The sequence below is a fragment of the Myxine glutinosa genome, chromosome 9 (genome assembly GCF_964187855.1).
Source record: "Myxine glutinosa chromosome 9, kmMyxGlut1.1, whole genome shotgun sequence".
In the NCBI taxonomy this organism is placed as follows: domain Eukaryota; kingdom Metazoa; phylum Chordata; class Myxini; order Myxiniformes; family Myxinidae; genus Myxine; species Myxine glutinosa.
The window spans coordinates 133235383-133252239 of NC_136269.1; the positions used below are offsets into that span (position 1 = coordinate 133235383).

At 45.0% G+C, this 16857-nt stretch overlaps 1 protein-coding gene across 4 annotated transcripts in view; it reads right to left on the minus strand.

Moving 5' to 3' along the window:
* LOC137434896 (signal-induced proliferation-associated 1-like protein 2) overlaps positions 1–16857 on the minus strand; it is a 454554-nt gene that overhangs the window by 144945 nt on the left and 292752 nt on the right. For all 4 annotated transcript variants that reach the window (XM_078784965.1, XM_078784963.1, XM_078784966.1 and 1 more), the window contains 4 exons: positions 16446–16634; positions 12090–12264; positions 7404–7507; positions 4518–4675 (listed from right to left, as the gene is read on the minus strand). In XM_078784965.1, coding sequence (XP_078641091.1) covers positions 4518–4675; positions 7404–7507; positions 12090–12264; positions 16446–16634 — 626 coding nt within the window. The remainder of the gene's footprint in view (positions 1–4517; positions 4676–7403; positions 7508–12089; positions 12265–16445; positions 16635–16857) is intronic.

Consider the following 16857-nt stretch of genomic DNA (forward strand, 5'->3'; position numbering starts at 1 on the left):
CCTCCGAAAAAGTCGACACGTTGACTTGGACAGACGGAGGAAACTTCTCACACGACTGTTGGCAGATTCAAACAAGATGATCTGAAACTGTATCGTACAAGATACAGTTACTGCAGCACCACACCAAAACAAATAAGATGGAGATGTTCGAATTTTGCACTGCCACTGCCCATCAGATAGAAGAAAACAAGGATTTTCAAGACATCATTGGTGTATGATCCCTCAAAGCTGAAGTCCACAAAAACAACCCACACACCCAGCAGGAGATGGAAAATAGCATTAGATGGGAAATCAGACGCATAGCAGCTCCAGTTCTCAGCCGGGTCATCAATAACTTCAGTGTCCGTGTGGCAGCTGTCATCCAGAGGCGTGCTTGGATTGAGAGCACTTCACAACCACTAATGGTATCGCTCCTTATTGTTTGTCGAAGCACCCTTTCACAATAATAAACAAATATTTAACGAATGATGTGTACTATTCGACAAAAAAGAGCATAATCGACTTTAATAAAAAGAAATTGGAGTTAAATAAAGTGGTTGCACATCATTTTGGACACAGTGTGTTTGTGTCTATATTTATACGTGTGTGTGTGTGTGTGTGTGTGTGTGTGTGTGTGTGTGTGTGTGTGTGTGTGTGTGTGTGTGTGTGTGTGTGTGTGTGTGTGTGTGTGTGTGTGTGTGTGTGTCTGTCTACATATTGTTACGGATTCGGCCCTTCCGTGGTTGTGGTTTTCATCCACTTGAAACATTTCTGGTTATGTATTATTATTCTTATTGGGGTTTGAAGGAAACGGCGGTTATTGTTGTTAAAAGGTAAGGTTATTGTTGTTAAAAGGCAAAAAGGGTTAATATTTTAAATGAAACAGGAAACCGGATTGAGAACCGGAAGACGACGAGAGACAGAGGAAGAAGAAGGCGTGAGGAGAAAAATCGGACAAGACGCGTGTCTTGAAGCTCCATAGCGAGCGTGATCGAACGAAAGCCGCGAGTAACCTTTGAGTCTTGAAAGGAATTTCCTGTGATAGGTGTTATCGCTAGAGGATTGAGAAACCTGCGTTGTCAGGTATAGGCGTTGAGGTTCCGGAGAATCCTTGCCAGGCCGCTTCGACTCAAGTAAGAGCCGTCGGCCATTTTGAACCTCGCGCTTCGTTCACCGAAAAAGGTTTGGCTACGCGTCAGCTTTTCGCACCATCCGGTCGTCTGCCGGGGATGTGTGTACGCAAAAGCGGCGTTTGCAGATTACGCTGCGGTTCGCTGATTGAACTGTGAACGTGCACGTCTGGTTCGCGCCTTTGGGATTTCCCTTTTCACCGCCAGTTTGCTGTTGGTTTGGAACACGTGACTGTCCACGCTTTGCCTATGCCTCATTACCCACCTCATCGCCTCTTCACTACTCGCAGGAGGGGATTATCCTTGCGTTATAGAGACATTGAGGAGTGTTCCTTTTCATTCACTGGGAGCGCAGTGAGTTATATTACTTTAGCTGATGGTACCATCTTAAGATATATTGAGGGCACTTTGATTGCCATTGGTTGTACCATTATTCTTGTGTGTGATTTTTAATACAGCATTTGTTCGTTTATAATCATTGGTGTGGGTTCACTCTTGATTACGGACACAGAATAACATATTTTTCTGCCATGGCTCCTCTCGGGGTTCGGAGGTATACCGAGACCAGGAGGTCGGGGAGGAACACGTAACAATATATAAATATTGTTGCGGATATGAGGATTGTTTTTTTTTATTGTGTGTATTATTATTATTGCTTTATTCTGAGCCTCCTTGCTCCAGTGTGCAAAGGTCAAAGGGCGTCCAATAATTAGTCCATAAAGCATACACGTCAGCCAATCATAGAATACCCCTGTTCGATAGCTTATATCTTATTATGTGTTTTAGAGTAAGGCCTTGTCTTCCATTAGAATGACACTCCATTGCACCGAATCAATAGAGAATAGCTCCCCTTCAATAATTCCATTTCCCAGCCAAACTCTCCATCTGTGGGTAAAGCAGTTCATAAGCATGGGGTGCACGCCCTCTCAATTCGCTGCTATAGTGAAAATGTGCTCCGTGCTCTGTTTGAACAGGAGGGGCGGGGTCGCCAGGGAGAGGCAAGCCCAGGGCGCGCCACGAAGGGCGGGGCTGTGCAGCCCCATGCCCAAATAAGGAAACAAGCCCGTGGCTCGCCACGAGGGGCGTGCCGTCGGCGCGATGCCCAAACAAGGAGACAAGCCCGTGGGATTACCATACAAGGTCACGAAACAGAGCACGGGGGAGAGGGCGGTACCGAAACCGAAGAGGGCGTGTCAGACCCACGCTAACGGTATGCGAGAAGGGTGCGACGATCGCTGGAACAAGCTACACCAGAGATACGGCAGATGAGTCCAAGTGCGTAGGAGGGCGTGTCAGTCCCGCGCTGGAGAGAAGTGAGAGGAAGGAAATACGAGCTGAGCTGCGTGGAGAGGTACACGACAAAGAAAGGGTCCAAGAGAAAGCAGAGGAACTTTTACGAACGAGTTGAAAAGAGATACGGCAGATGAGTCCAGCCCCGTTTCAACCAGCTGCGTGAAGCCCTGACGGGGCAGCGAGTGACCCTGCCGGCGTGCGCTGTAAAGCCGAATACCAGGAGCTGCCGGCGTGCGCTGTAAAGCGGTTTACAAGGAGCTGCCGGCTCCCCGCTTCCCGCCCGGAGTGGACCTGCTCGCTGTGCCCTGTGATCCCACCTGCTCATCCTTTCCAGCCATTCCTGCCTGCAAGTTCCCCATTTGCGTACGTGAGTTTGTTTTGTTCGTGCTGTCCTGGGTAGTAACTAAGTCTGTATAAGCTAGTAATTTTCACTGTGTCACCTGCGTTTTCATGTCCGCTGTAAATACCCGTGACTGCTCTTTTTGCTTATGTGTGTAAATAATAATAAACCCCGTTACTCTTCTGTACGTCTTCTTCTTCCTCTTTGCATTCGTCGTCTTAGTCTTTTCCCCATTGAATAGCGGTGGCGCGATACGGCCAACGTTTGGGTGAATCGGGTTTAGTCGGGGAACAACTGTTCGGTCGCGGAGCCTCCGCTCGGCAAACAACATCCTTAACCGCGTACTGTAACAATATATATCTAAATATATATCTAAATATATATCTAAATATATATCTAAATATATATATAGTCATGTCAGCCCTGTGGTGAAGACCTCAGGGTGACCAATAACCAAACAAGCTCTTAACTCCAAGGCGTATAAGCCGAACCTGGCAGGATTATCTCTTTGGCACGCGTGGGGGAGAACCCGAGGCCTTACCTGAATGGACGGCTGAGACGGGGGTTTATTCCTCGCCCCACAAACGAAGAAACGGGACACGACACACGAAAGTAAAATGCAGAAATAATGGGTTTATTAAAATAATGCCAGGGAACAAGGAAAAGCAAAGTAAACTAAAATTCCTCAATGAGGGTCCCTCCACACGCAGACTTGTAAAACAGACAAGGGAAAAAGAAAGGAAAAATAAAGGTCGGATGTCGTGTAGCCACTTAGCTCTGGTCTCAACGAGGGTTTGGTGGGCGTCACAGGTCCTGCATCACCACCCGTTGCGCGAAGTCGCGTCCACAGCCAGCCGCTGGTGCGAGGCAAACAGGCAAGGGCTCCTCCATCGGTCCTTCTCGTTCGGCTACACCGAGCTCCAACCATCTCTTGGGCACACCCATCACGAATCGCAACACGATCACGTCCTCCTTTGGTGGTGACCAGGCAAGAAGAGACCAGACAAGAGAGACCACCCCGACCAAAACCAGAACAAAAAGAGAGCGATTTAGGCGGAATCTTCCTCCTTATCCTTTTCAGCCTGAGCTGCTTGACGTCACATCACCAATCGCCGATCGCGATTCAATCACCCCATCGTTTCTCAACCACTCACAAAGCTCGGGGCGTGGTTTCCTTTTACATGAGTCATCGAGGCGGAGCCTAGTCCTTCATTGAGAAGGTTCGCGTGACGTCGGTTGTTGGAGCGGGGTTTGGTCCTATCGAGCAGCTGTGGGGTTTTTGCTAACCCTGCCGGTGTTGTGGGTGAATGAAGCAGTCACGGCATGGCTTTTTGATGAATATAAAAACGAAAGGCAAAATTACAAGCCTTTACACACAGGGGAATTATTACCCATAAGCCCTACCGAAATAACACAACTCCACTCCTCCGTGTGGAGACACATAAACGCTCTTACCTGGACAGTCGGCCTAACTTAATTTACATCGAGGTGGGTTCTTCTTCTTCTTCACAGCACCCGGAGCATGCTAATCAAACATTCTGAACTTCATGAAGATATTTCATCCATATGCCAAAAACATAACAATATATATATATATGTGTGTGTGTGTGTATGTGTGTGTGTGTGTGTGTGTGTGTGTGTGTGTGTGTGTGTGTGTGTGTGTGTGTGTGTGTGTGTGTGTGTGTGTGTGTGTGTGTGTGTGTATGAGCTCATTTAAGAGAAAAAAAATGAAGAACAACGGTTGAAGTAAAGAAAAAAAAAAATCAAGGTGTCACCTGTAACAGGTTGTCTCGGAGCATGGATTGTGCACACGTATGATGACAAACACATGTTGGAAGTGGGAGCGAATATTTTTTGGTGTGAAGGGTAAGGCACCAGGCTCCTGGAACACGATTGTAACGATGTCATTGCCGATGTGCCTTTTCCTGAGGAGCTGCAGAGAGTGCAAGAAATAATGATCACAGCAGGATCCTTATAAAGGATTCTTACATCCCCGCATCCCCCCACCTCGTCCTCCTCCTTAACTCAATATATCCATTTCAAAGCATTTAATGGCAGATGTTTGCAAGGACCACTCTCACTAATAGTCTGGTGTGCCTTCTGCCTTTGTTTATTAGCAGTTACAAATGGCATAAAAGAAAATCTTTGCTTTCACATTTTCATGACTTTTCAGGGTGTGCAAACATGAGCAAATGCTTTCGAATTTCTAACAAGTGTAAACAAAAAAATTATATATATATATTTATATATACACACGACCGACCCCTCCAGAGTCTGAGAGCCAAAGGACAAAGCTAATTGCGACCATCAATGACGCATTCATCCTTACAACAGGCCATTTGTTGGAAGCAGTCAAGGTAAGAGGGAGGGGTTGTCGGGGGGAGGGGAGGGAGGTTGCTGTGATAATGAAATTCCAAGTGAGCGTCTGCTACAACAGATGCTAAAGTGCAGCATGCAGTGCAAGGAAAAAGGGGGAACCTTTCCCTAGAGGCAGCTAGGCCATACTTGTGTGGCACTTTCATTTAGCGTGGACCACAGCGCGGTGAGACGCATGCACACAAAAGCAGTGAAACACAAAATGAGCACCTGCCGATCAGCTGTCTTCACTCCGTGGAATGACAATAATGCCAAGAGTTTCGCCATTTTCGCATTTTCATTGTGACCGAAACCGTAGTGGAATAACTCAATCATTAGGCTCATTCAATGTTGGTATTTCTAAAATAATCCTTTTTGTAAATTCAACAACATAATAACCGGCTGGCAAGATCAGACTGGAGGTGCGCACACTCGTCTCTGAGCTGTCCCTCTTGGGTTAGAATACCGACCCAGCTATAAATTGGCATTTCATAGGTAGGGCAATTCAACAATGCGTAACTTCCCTCGAATGGACGTTGCACTGGATGGCCCTTCTGCCATAATTAGTCGGTGGACGTGAAAGACCCACGGTGTCCTTCGTGAAGAGGAGGCGAGCTATCACCAGCTACCTGACCAAATTACAAATTCCTCCTCTAACCTGGTGTTGGCTTAGCGGTTAGGGTGCCGGCTTGGGATCCCAGGATCCTGGGTTCGAATCCCGGTCGATCGCTGAATTAACGCCAGGGGGGTTGACTCAGCCTGTCATCCTTCCGAGGTCGGCAAATTGAGTACCAGCTTGCTGGGATGAATGATCACGGTGTGTACCCCGGTTTAGAATAGGTACACCGTATCCCTGCGCATCGTAAGAGGCGACTAAGGGTTGGCGTCAGGAAGAGCATCCGGCCATAAAAACATTGCCTCAAACACGGAACCATGATTGTCATGGGGCCCGCAAGGCTAACCCCTGCTCTAGCGAGGAAAATGGCCTTAAAACGATCATTCATTCATTCATTCATTCAACCTACAGGGGGCACTAACCCAGCAATGACTCAACCAGCAGCCACAGGCTGCGTCCAGAAGAAGATGACCAAAATAACTCTCCTATACCTTGCAAATGGTGAACCAAACAATTCAAAGGGACCTGTCAGGTCCTATTTTGTCAGGCAACTATTTATGTTTATACTATAAATGTCAGGCAACAATACAACTACGTCAGGCAACTATTTTTTTTGCAACATTTTGGTTGACAACAAAAAAACAAGTTCCAAAAGTGCACCGGGACTTGAGCAATTTTTGGAAGTTGCTGACAAGCTGCAGAATGCACGCTTCTCGATCTTCTGCAACTTTTGTGACCAGCTTGCGACGTCAGCCAATCAGCTCACTGGGTGATGTGAGGAAATGTTGTTGATATCGCGATAGTAAGAAAGCTAAAGAGTTACCCAAATATTGCACATTTTTTTGTGAAAAGTTGCAGGAAAGCTGCGCAGTGTACGTCCGTCCGCCTTACAGACGGGTTGCATTTTAAACAACTAAACCACAAAGTACGAGTAGAAATGCTTTTATTTAATTATTTTTAAAACAAAGCTCCAGGACTGTCGAAGAGCTGATGACCTGGGATGAGAGGTTAATAAAACCACCTTTAGAGGCCATTTTTCCTGGTGTTGGGCTAGCGGCTAGGGTGCCGGCTTAGGATCCTAGGATCCTGGGTTCGAATCCCGGTCGATCGCTGAATTAACGTCAGGGGGGTTGACTCAGCCTGTCATCCTTCCGAGGTCGGCTAATTGAGTACCAGTTCACTGGTAATTCCCTGTTTGTCGTAAAAGGCGACAAAAAAGGGTTGGCGTCAGGAAGGGCATCCGGCCGTAAAACACTGCTTCAAAAAGGGGACCAAAAAAAAACAACAACCACGGTCCCCGAAAAAGGCCAACCCCCGAGGTTAATGCACCAGCGATAAGGCAGAGCAAAACAAAACGATACAAGACGAGACAGACAATGCCGAGTGCACAGGTCACAGTGTGGAGAAACAAAGGACAGATGTGGGAAGCAAGGTGAGAAGGAAAGTCGACAGGTCGTGGTCGAGTGCAGATCCGGACAGGATGAAACGTCTAAGGACCACCATCTTTAATGACTGAGGGAAGAACATGATTGGATGGAGTAGCGGGAGGTGGACAGACATGATTGGACAGACAATTTGCCAAATGATTGAAGAAAAGGTTTTCAACGCAATGTTCATCAGATATTCAATTCACATCAACGTGAGATTTCAAATTTAACTCAGAGCAAAATACGATGAAGGAAATTCTCACCTGCTGACGATTATTCGGAGTGTACGGCAGCATGGTTGACACGTGGAACATTATTTCATAGTCTTTGTATGTTGTGTACAAGGAGCGCGTACCAGTTGAATCAGCTACGCACAAAATCAACGCATAAGAAGACATGAGCAGAAGCTCGGACAAAAATAAAATAATCAGAAGTTTGATTTTGAAAGTCCAAATGCACAAGGAAAAACATCTCTCCAGTCTTACGGCACAAAACAAGTTGAAGTCAAGTTTCACTATGGCACATTGTAAAGAAGCGTGGCACATTGAGGTCATACATTGCTGCCTTGCAAATAATACATATGCATACACATAAACAATATACATACATCCTCAGTCTGATGTACCATACTCTGTTAGAGCGTCGGTGCTGCCAAAGGAGTTTCTTGCCAAGGATTATACTCGGTGGTTCGCCATTGCTTTCCCAGCAGTAGCTCGGGCAGGAATATGGAAATTGTTCATGGTGCCGGCGATAGCTCGTCTATTCTTCCCGAAGGACACCATGGGATATTTAACGGCCACCAACTAATGCCGGCACACTGGATTCCCATTTGATGTCCATCCGAGGAACGGTACACACACATTAATGAATCACTCTGACTTTGAAACACCTTTCTTTTTGTACACCGCTCCTTTCCTATTCCATCTCCAGGTGCTGCATGATGTCATCGCCGGGCACCGAAGGGGGCCCGGCGATGACGTGCGCTGAAAGGGAGTACTCAGTTGTTTGTTTTCTTGGGTGTTTGTTTGTCCAGGCGATATCTCAGCCATCCTTTGAGATCGGAAGCTGAAATTTGGACACGACAATGACCAAGTGATTTGACTGTAAAGGCCATTTTTGCTTTATCAATCAATCGATTAAATATTTATTGAGTAATCAAGTAATTAATCAATTATTTATTATTTTGATTGATTGATTAATTAATCAATTATTTTTTTGAAGTTTTTTTCATATTGTTTTGGGATTAATTGATCATTTAAATTATTTTCAAAAAGATCCAGCTTTGGATGAAACACTGATGGTTTAGGTATGCTACGACCCAATTGATTAAGAAATTAATTATTTTACGATTGGTATTTATTGACTTTAATTACGTAATTAATCAATCAATTATTGTACACTTCTCCCTCCCAATACTGTCTCTATGTGCTGCACGGCAGCATCGCTTGGCGCTGTAGGCGCCCCGGCAATGCCGCGCACTGGATGATATGTTTGTTATTTCTTTATTTGGCATGGGGCCAGTGTATTTTGAATGTATCTGTATTTGTTTTCTTTTTCTTTTGTACCTGGTCTTGGCTTGTGGAAGAGCTACGATACAGAACTGATCAGGACACAACATACAGGGAACAACAAGAGGAAAGGAAAATGGCAACAGCTTGCAGATGAAGAAGGTAGACAGAGACGGACAAACAAGGGTGGCAGGTAATGATAAGGGTTAGGGGAGAACGCAAAGGGTGGACCAGATAGAAACATAAGCAAAATTTTGGGAGTGGTTTAATGGGTGTAGAAAATCCTATCATGGCTTTGGATGGGGGATGACCTGAGATGGTGATGAACAGCTGTCTTGAAGAACAGGAGAGAAGAATGAGATTGAAGAGAGTGTGGAAGGTGATTCCACAGGTGGGGAAAAAAAGAGGAATAAATGAGTGGAGGTGAGCAGTGTTTCTGGACTTAGGCAGTTTTACTAGACACCTTGAGCGAAATGATAGACAAATAGACTCAGCTTCATAACGAGAGAGTCCAATGATCTTGAAAGCCTTGGTTTCTACGGCATCAAGCCGAGCAAGATGTGAAGCAAGGGATCCAGCTTAGAGGGGAGAGCAGTACTCCATCAAGCTGCGCATGAAAGCATCGTTGGTGGATAGGAGCTCAGCTGTGCCCAGCAAGGACTTTGCCCAGTCGGTGTCTGGCTTAGAGGTAAATTTTGAAACGTGGCTTGCTCTTTGACGTGGCGTGGCCCTCTTTGAGCCGGTTGTTGAGAAAGTAGATGGAAGGGTTTGCAGAACGGTCCTTTCAGACAGAGAGAAAGAGAGAGAAAGAGAGAGGAAGAGAGAGAAAGAGAGAGGAAGAGAGAGAAAGAGAGAGGAAGAGAGAGAAAGAGAGAGGAGGAGAGAGAGAGAGGAAAAGAGAGAAAGAGAGAGGAAGAGAGAGAAAGAGAGAGGAAGAGAGGAAGAGAGAGGAAGAGAGAGGAAGAGAGAGGAAGAGAGAGGAAGAGAGAGGAAGAGAGAGGAAGAGAGAGGAAGAGAGAGGAAGAGAGAGGAAGAGAGAGAAAGAGAGAGGAAGAGAGGAAGAGAGAGAAAGAGAGAGGAAGAGAGAGAAAGAGAGAGAAAGAGAGAGGAAGAGAGAGGAAGAGAGAGGAAGAGAGGAAGAGAGAGGAAGAGAGAGAAAGAGAGAGGAAGAGAGAGGAAGAGAGAGGAAGAGAGAGGAAGAGAGAGGAAGAGAGAGGAAGAGAGAGGAAGAGAGAGGAAGAGAGAGAAAGAGAGAGGAAGAGAGAGGAAGAGAGAGGAAGAGAGAGGAAGAGAGAGGAAGAGAGAGGAAGAGAGAGGAAGAGAGAGAAAGAGAGAGGAAGAGAGAGGAAGAGAGAGGAAGAGAGAGGAAGAGAGAGGAAGAGAGAGAGAGAAAGATGACAGTTTATAGCTGAGTTGGGATTCAAACCCAGGCGAGACAGCTTCGAGGCATGTGTGCGTACCACATCTTGGCTATCCTGCCAGCTATTTACGTCGATTAAGTCAAAATATTTACCTCTACTTTTGCAAATGACAAAAACAACCACTTGATGAAATAATTGCCAAAGCGGAGTGCATTCATGCACAAGCACAAGCACACATGCGTCCTTTCAAGAAGCTTTCAAACATGCGTCAGATCTGGTGAAAAAAAAACTTCATGGTGCATAAAGCAACAACCGACTCGTGGATGAGTTCCTTTACAAGTGCAAATAATAATACTGAGTTGCACTCTGGATTATAAGCCAGATTGAACAAAACGAAATGTCAGCAATCTGGCGAAGGTCTTCAGGAAATGTTTAGCCAATCTAAATGTATTTCAGCCAAACAAACGGAAACACACCAGCCATATAGACTCCCTACCAGTACCCTCATTAGCGTCGTCCATTTCCGAAGGGACAGGAATGTCAGACAAGGCAAGGCTAACAAGAGCGCTGGTAAGGGGCTGAGATGGCTGGTGCAATGTGTTATAGTCGGTGTGTGTGTGTGTGTGTACACGCGAGAGTCCAAAATAAGACGATGTCCATGCCACCAGCCATATTGGCTCCCGATACCAGCACTCTCACTAGCCACGCCCATTCCCGAAGGGACGGGGCAGGCTACTGTGATCGCTCTGTGTGTCACTCACTGAGTGTGCGAGTACGCATATAGATCTACATTACAGTATATGTCAGAGTATGAATCTATATAACCCGCAGAGGCTCTGCACTGTAAAAATGTTCCGTCTCGGTTCATCTTTGTGTTGCTTGACCCTCTGGGCTGGTGGCTCCCTTGCCTCACGTCTTGCTCAGCTTGACGCCATGGTAGCCAAGGCTTCCAAGATCATTGGAATTATACCCTATTCTTCCGTTGGTCTTCATGCTTCGACCGACTTTCCATTAACCATATCCCTATTTCATAATTAAAATAAATATATATCAGATTGGTGTAAAAAAAAAAACCCACCGTTTAGAGGCCATTTTTCCCCGCAAGCGGGGGTTGGCCTTTTTCGGGAACTGTGGTTGTTGTTGTTTTTCGGTCCCCTTTTTGAAGCAATGTTTTACGGCCGGATGCCCTTCCTGACGCCAACCCTTTTTGCCGCCTTTAACGACAAGCAGGGAATTACCAGTGAACTGGTACTCAATGTATTAGATCAAAATTAAAACAGCTGTTCACCACCATCTCTTATCTTCCCCCATCCAAAACCTTGATCTTTTCTACCCCCGCTAATTCACCCCAGATCCACTTTTTGAAATTCCAACTTCTTTCCTGAAAGTCCTTGCAGTGTCCATATGTTTTATACCTCTCCCACAGTTCTCTCGATGTCCCTGCTCTCAAATGTTGTGTTTGTGTCCTTCCCCCTCTCTCCCCATCTTGTCTACTGTTCCCCTTATTTTGTGTTTTATGTGTCGGTTTGTCTTTTTGTGTGATTAATGTTCGCTCTTGCACGAGCCTCGATCTTGTATACAACAAAAAAAAGGAAAAAAAAATCTAATTTCTCTGCGAGTGGTCAGAAATTTACCACAAATACCCAGTGTGTCCATGCTTTGGGGTTAGCGTTAAGTGTGTGCGTGATCAACTTTCACCCATGAATTTAATAGGCCTACTCCGAATTAGCTTCTCGGTCAATTAAACAATTTAAGCACTGCAGTAGTAAGATTTAACTTTTGTTCGTATTTAGAGATTCGGTGAACTGTCGTTTTAAAACTTTTAACCTTGCTTATTGCAACAACAGGATAGGGATGGAAAGAGGGCCATATTGCAACAACAACAACAACAACAAGAGGGCCATCGTTGTCCTCAGGTTAGATATTGAAAAGTTAGGGATGGAAAGCTTTGTGACTTATTGTGCAGAAATTCCATCTCTCTCACGTGCTCGGGGACAATATAATGAATATGTTCTCCAATTTTACTGGAATCCGAGTTGGTATATCAAAAAATGTCAGCCCACCAACAATCGGCGCTCACCTTGGTTATCAAGCTGTGCACGATACTTCTTGAAACCACGCAGCCGGACACGTTCTCCGAGCAGTTCAAGGAACTCATCAAAAGCAGGCCCAGCGGTCTCATTGTTATACATTTCTTCTTCGGTGCTCTGGTTTGCCTTGCAGTACATGATTCCCACTTTATGTTGGTAACTCAACTGTGGACAAGGAAGTAGGAAGCATGTCTTTAAAATGTACACTGCGTCAGAAATGGCAAAGGAAGCAAAGATGCCACGGTGGAGGTACACACCAAACACTATTACCAAATTCAAATAGAATTCAGAACATCAGTGGAGTCATGTGTCATGCATGAAGAAGTTCCAAATTAAACACTATCATTGAAAAAACTTTCAGTGAATAAACTCCAATTGTTACTTCTGCCACTGAAGGTGGATGGAGGTTGTGTTTTCATCGCTGTCTGTCTGCCTGTGCGCAGGATAACTCAAAACGTTATGGGTGGATTTGGATGAAATTTGGTGGGCAGGTTGGGTGTGTGACGAGGGCCAAATTGGAGAGATGTTGGTGAGGTTCCAGATCCAGATCAGAGGAGTTTTAAACGATTCTTCACTATTGAGAGACGGGGCTAAAAACGATATCTCAAAAAGTTGTGGATGGATTCGGACGAAACTGGGTAGACCAGTTGGGTGTGTGACAAGAACAAATTGATTTGATTTTGGTGAATATCTGGATCTGGGTCTAGAATTGTAAAAGTGATTCTTCTCAATTGAGAGATGAGTCAACAAATAATATATAGCATGATATCTCAAAATGTTAAAGACGGGTTATGACAAAGCTTTGTGGATGAGTTGGGTTGGTAACAAGAACAAGCCGATTACATTCTGGTTAAGGTCCGAATGCAGATCCGGCCTGTCAGTGGGATACCAAAAGTAAACTGTTCAACTAAGTGGAGGTAGGAGTTCTACCGAGTGCCTTTCTTTGAAGTTGAAGCCTCAAAATGATTGATGAATAATAAATAAATTGTTTGCAAGGCCCTAAACTCCTAAAGGATCAACTTCAAGTGCAGGTTCAAGGCAGACTCATGAGAACCACACAGAAGCTTAATGATGAGGTACTTGCAAAAAGAGCGAAAATGTACGAAGGCAAAAGTGACAGTTGGGTGGAAAGGGAATGTATTTGTAGTAACAAAAAAAATTGTTAGCTTGAATCGCTCATGTTATCAACCCCGGATAGAAAGTCAATCGTGTGCAAAGCTTTGCAGTTCAATCCTCTCTTTCAGCAGCCTTACTGAACTGCCGGTGCTGAGGAGGATATTGCCTCTAAGCGTTGGCACCATTCTTCAAGAGAAGTAGATAGATCAAGAAGAATGCATGGTGCCAGCGCTCCAAAAGAAGACAAACAACCCACAACTATCCTCTGGAGTTTAGAGATTGGTGGGCCCAGGCGATGGTGCAAAAGCCGTGCTACTGGAGAACTTTGCTCATCTTTAATTCACCAAGAAGGCCTGAAGATACTCCGGCCTGCCAGGCGCTCCTTCTTTTAGCCAGGATATAGATTATTTCTCTTCCATTCCAAAAATGATCTCGATGAGCAACTGGCTGACATTGCCAGATACCTTGGTCCAACGGCTTCGCAACCATTTGACGCAGAGGCAAAAAAAGAGAAAACCACAACTGAACCATGCAGCCAGCGCAAAAAAGCATGGCATTTCAAATTAGACTTACAAATGGCAATTATGAAATATAATCGAACAGCTGCAGAAATGACCAACATCCTGAAACCAGGCAAAGGTAAAAGGGCACCATCCAGTTTTAAAACAGGAGCAGGGTTCACATTCATAAAGATCAAACAAGGCATGCATGAAGAAATCGAGTGGAAAAACCGACTACACTTTCAGCCCAAGGGGCTCATGCATCATGGATTTGTTCCCGGCAGATAAAACAAATGCCCCGCATTAACGTGTCAAGTCGTTTGTGGGAACATGCCAGTCGTGAGACATCACAATGGTACATACTGTCGTGGCCAAAAGTATTGTCACCCTTGCACTTCTTTCAAATAATGCACCATTTCTTCCAGAAAATTGTTGAAATTTAAAAATCTTTTGGTGTCCACATATTTATTTCTTTGGTTTGCAGTGGAACAAACCAAAAAAAGCTGAAAATTGTACTAAATCTTAGCTTATTCCATACAGAAATCCTAAAATAGCCCGGACAATATTGTTGGCACCTTTTAGAAGTTGTTAGAAATTATTAGATTTCAAGCAGATGATTCTCCTTTACTTTGGAATTGAACTCACCTGTGGTGAGTTGCAGGTGCCTGCAATATACACGTCACTCATTCAACCAGTTTGAGAAGAGAAAAGGAGTCATTCTGCTGTTTTGTGTCACTGTGTGTACCGCAATGAGCATGGAGAAAAGAAAGAAAACCAGAGAATTGTCTGAGGAGGTCAGACACAAGATTGTAGCCAAGCATGGACAATCTCAAGGCAACAAGTCCATCTCCAGAGACCTTGATGTTTCTGTGTCCACCGTATGCAATGTAATCAGGAAGTTTAAGGCCCATGGCACTGTGGCCAACCTCTCTGGACGTGGCCGCAAGAAAAAACTTAATCGAAGATTGCAGCGAAGGATTGTTCGAATGGTGGAGAAAGCACCTCAATCAACTGCTAAACTGATTCAAGCTGACCTTCAGACACATGGTACGACAGTTTCAACTCGCACCATCCGTCGCTAACGCAATGAAATGGGGTTCTTTCGTAGGAGACCCAGGAGGAACCCACTGGAGAGAGAGACAGAGACAGAGAGACAGAGACAGAGAGACAAAGAGAGACAGAGAGAGGGAGAGAGAGAGAGAGAGACAGAGAGAGACAGAGAGAGACAGAGAGAGACAGAGAGAGACAGAGAGAGACAGAGAGACAGAGAGAGAGAGAGAGACAGAGAGACAGAGAGACAGAGACAGAGAGACAGAGAGACAGAGACAGAGACAGAGAGAGAGAGAGAGAGAGAGAGATAGAGAGAGAGAGACAGACAGACAGACAGACAGACAGACAGACAGACGTAAGAAAGCCCGACTGAAGTTTTCCAAAACACACCTGAACAAGCCAGAATCATTCTGGAAGAATGCGCTGTGGACAGATGAGACCAAATTAGAGCTTTTTAGTAAAGCCCATCATCTCTATGTTTACAGAAAACAAAATGAAGCCTTCAAAGAAAAGAACACTTTCCCTACATTCAAACATGGAGGAGGTTCAGTGATGTTTTGGGGTTGCTGTGCTGCCTCTGGCACTGGTTGCCTTGAATGTGTGCACGGCATCAGGGAATCAGGAGATTACCAAGGCATTATGGAGAACAATGTTCAACCCAGTATCAGAAAGCTGGGTCTCCGTCAAAGGTCATGGGTCTTGCAGCAGGACAATGACCACAAACACACTTCAAAAAACACCCAGGAATGGTTCAAGACAAAACACTGGACACTTCTGAAGTGGCCAGCAACGAGTCCAGATCTAAATCCCATTGAACACCTGTGGGAAGATCTGAAAACAGCAGTTGGGAGAAGGCACCTTTCAAATCTGGGAGAACTGGAGCAGCTTGCACAAGAAGAGTAGGCCAAACTGCCAGTAGAGAGGTGGAGGAAGCTCATCCATGGCTATAGGAAGCGCTTGACTGTAGTTATTTTGTCCAATGTCTGTGCTACCAAATATTAAGTCTCGGGTGTCAATAATTTTGTCAGTGCCATTTCTTTTTATTTTCTGATTTAAAAGGATATATTAAGTTCTGAATCAAAAAACAAAGGTTCTGTCATATTAACAGTGAAATAAAGAATTGTGGAGACCAAATACTTTTGTCAATTTCAACTTCTTTTGATAGAAATTTGAGAGTCATTTGAAAAAGTGCAAGGGTACCAATATTTTTGGCCACGACTATAATTCACAGGAATGTGATGGAGCAGTTTCTGTCCAAGGATTGCCCTCAAGTTATCAATCACGGAGTTCACTTGGCAGATTTTGTTTCATATGACTGCCTATTATTCGCGAAGAAGTCTTCATGCCATAGAAATCTTGCTCTTCATGCAATATCTGGAGAGGCAACTTTGTGAGCTGAAGTCACTTTATGAGAAACAGCACACTTAACCTGCTCAACCAGAAACATATTCATTCTGTAGTTTTGAGGGCACAGCGACAGAATTACGACTTTTCTGAAGAAGGCAATTGGAAGTTACCATTCAAATATCTGAGTTAACAGTTCAACGCATGAAGACTTGGCACTTCCAACTCATATGAATGTAATGTGATGTAATGTAATGCGTGCACGGTGCATGCATGTTGGGTGGGGAGTGGGGGGAGGAGGGGAAACGGCGATGGGGGGAGAAGGGTGAAGCTCACCCCTTGCTCATCAAGCTTTAGCAGCTGCTCTGCAACACGAGGTGAGACGGGTGCAAGACGCAGACAGCTGAGATGCACCTCCGGAATCACGCACTCCAGCACTTCCTTGAGTGGCAGGCCACGCGTAGTGCCATGCCTTGCTGTGGACGGGATGGCATCTTCCAGCACGGCTCCCCTCAGTGTTTGAAGCTCCATGGAGAAAAGTAAGACAACAAAGTGTGTTTGGAGAAAAGTAAGACAACAAAGAGAAGAAAGATTCAGGTTAAACTCCAAAACAATGCGATTGCATTTGCATGGAGTGATCACGGGTAATCATTAAACACACCCATTTTTTGAAACGAACAACGCCAACCAAAAACTGACACAGTATCCAATTACAATCAATATTCTATTGTTGAAGATAACATATTGC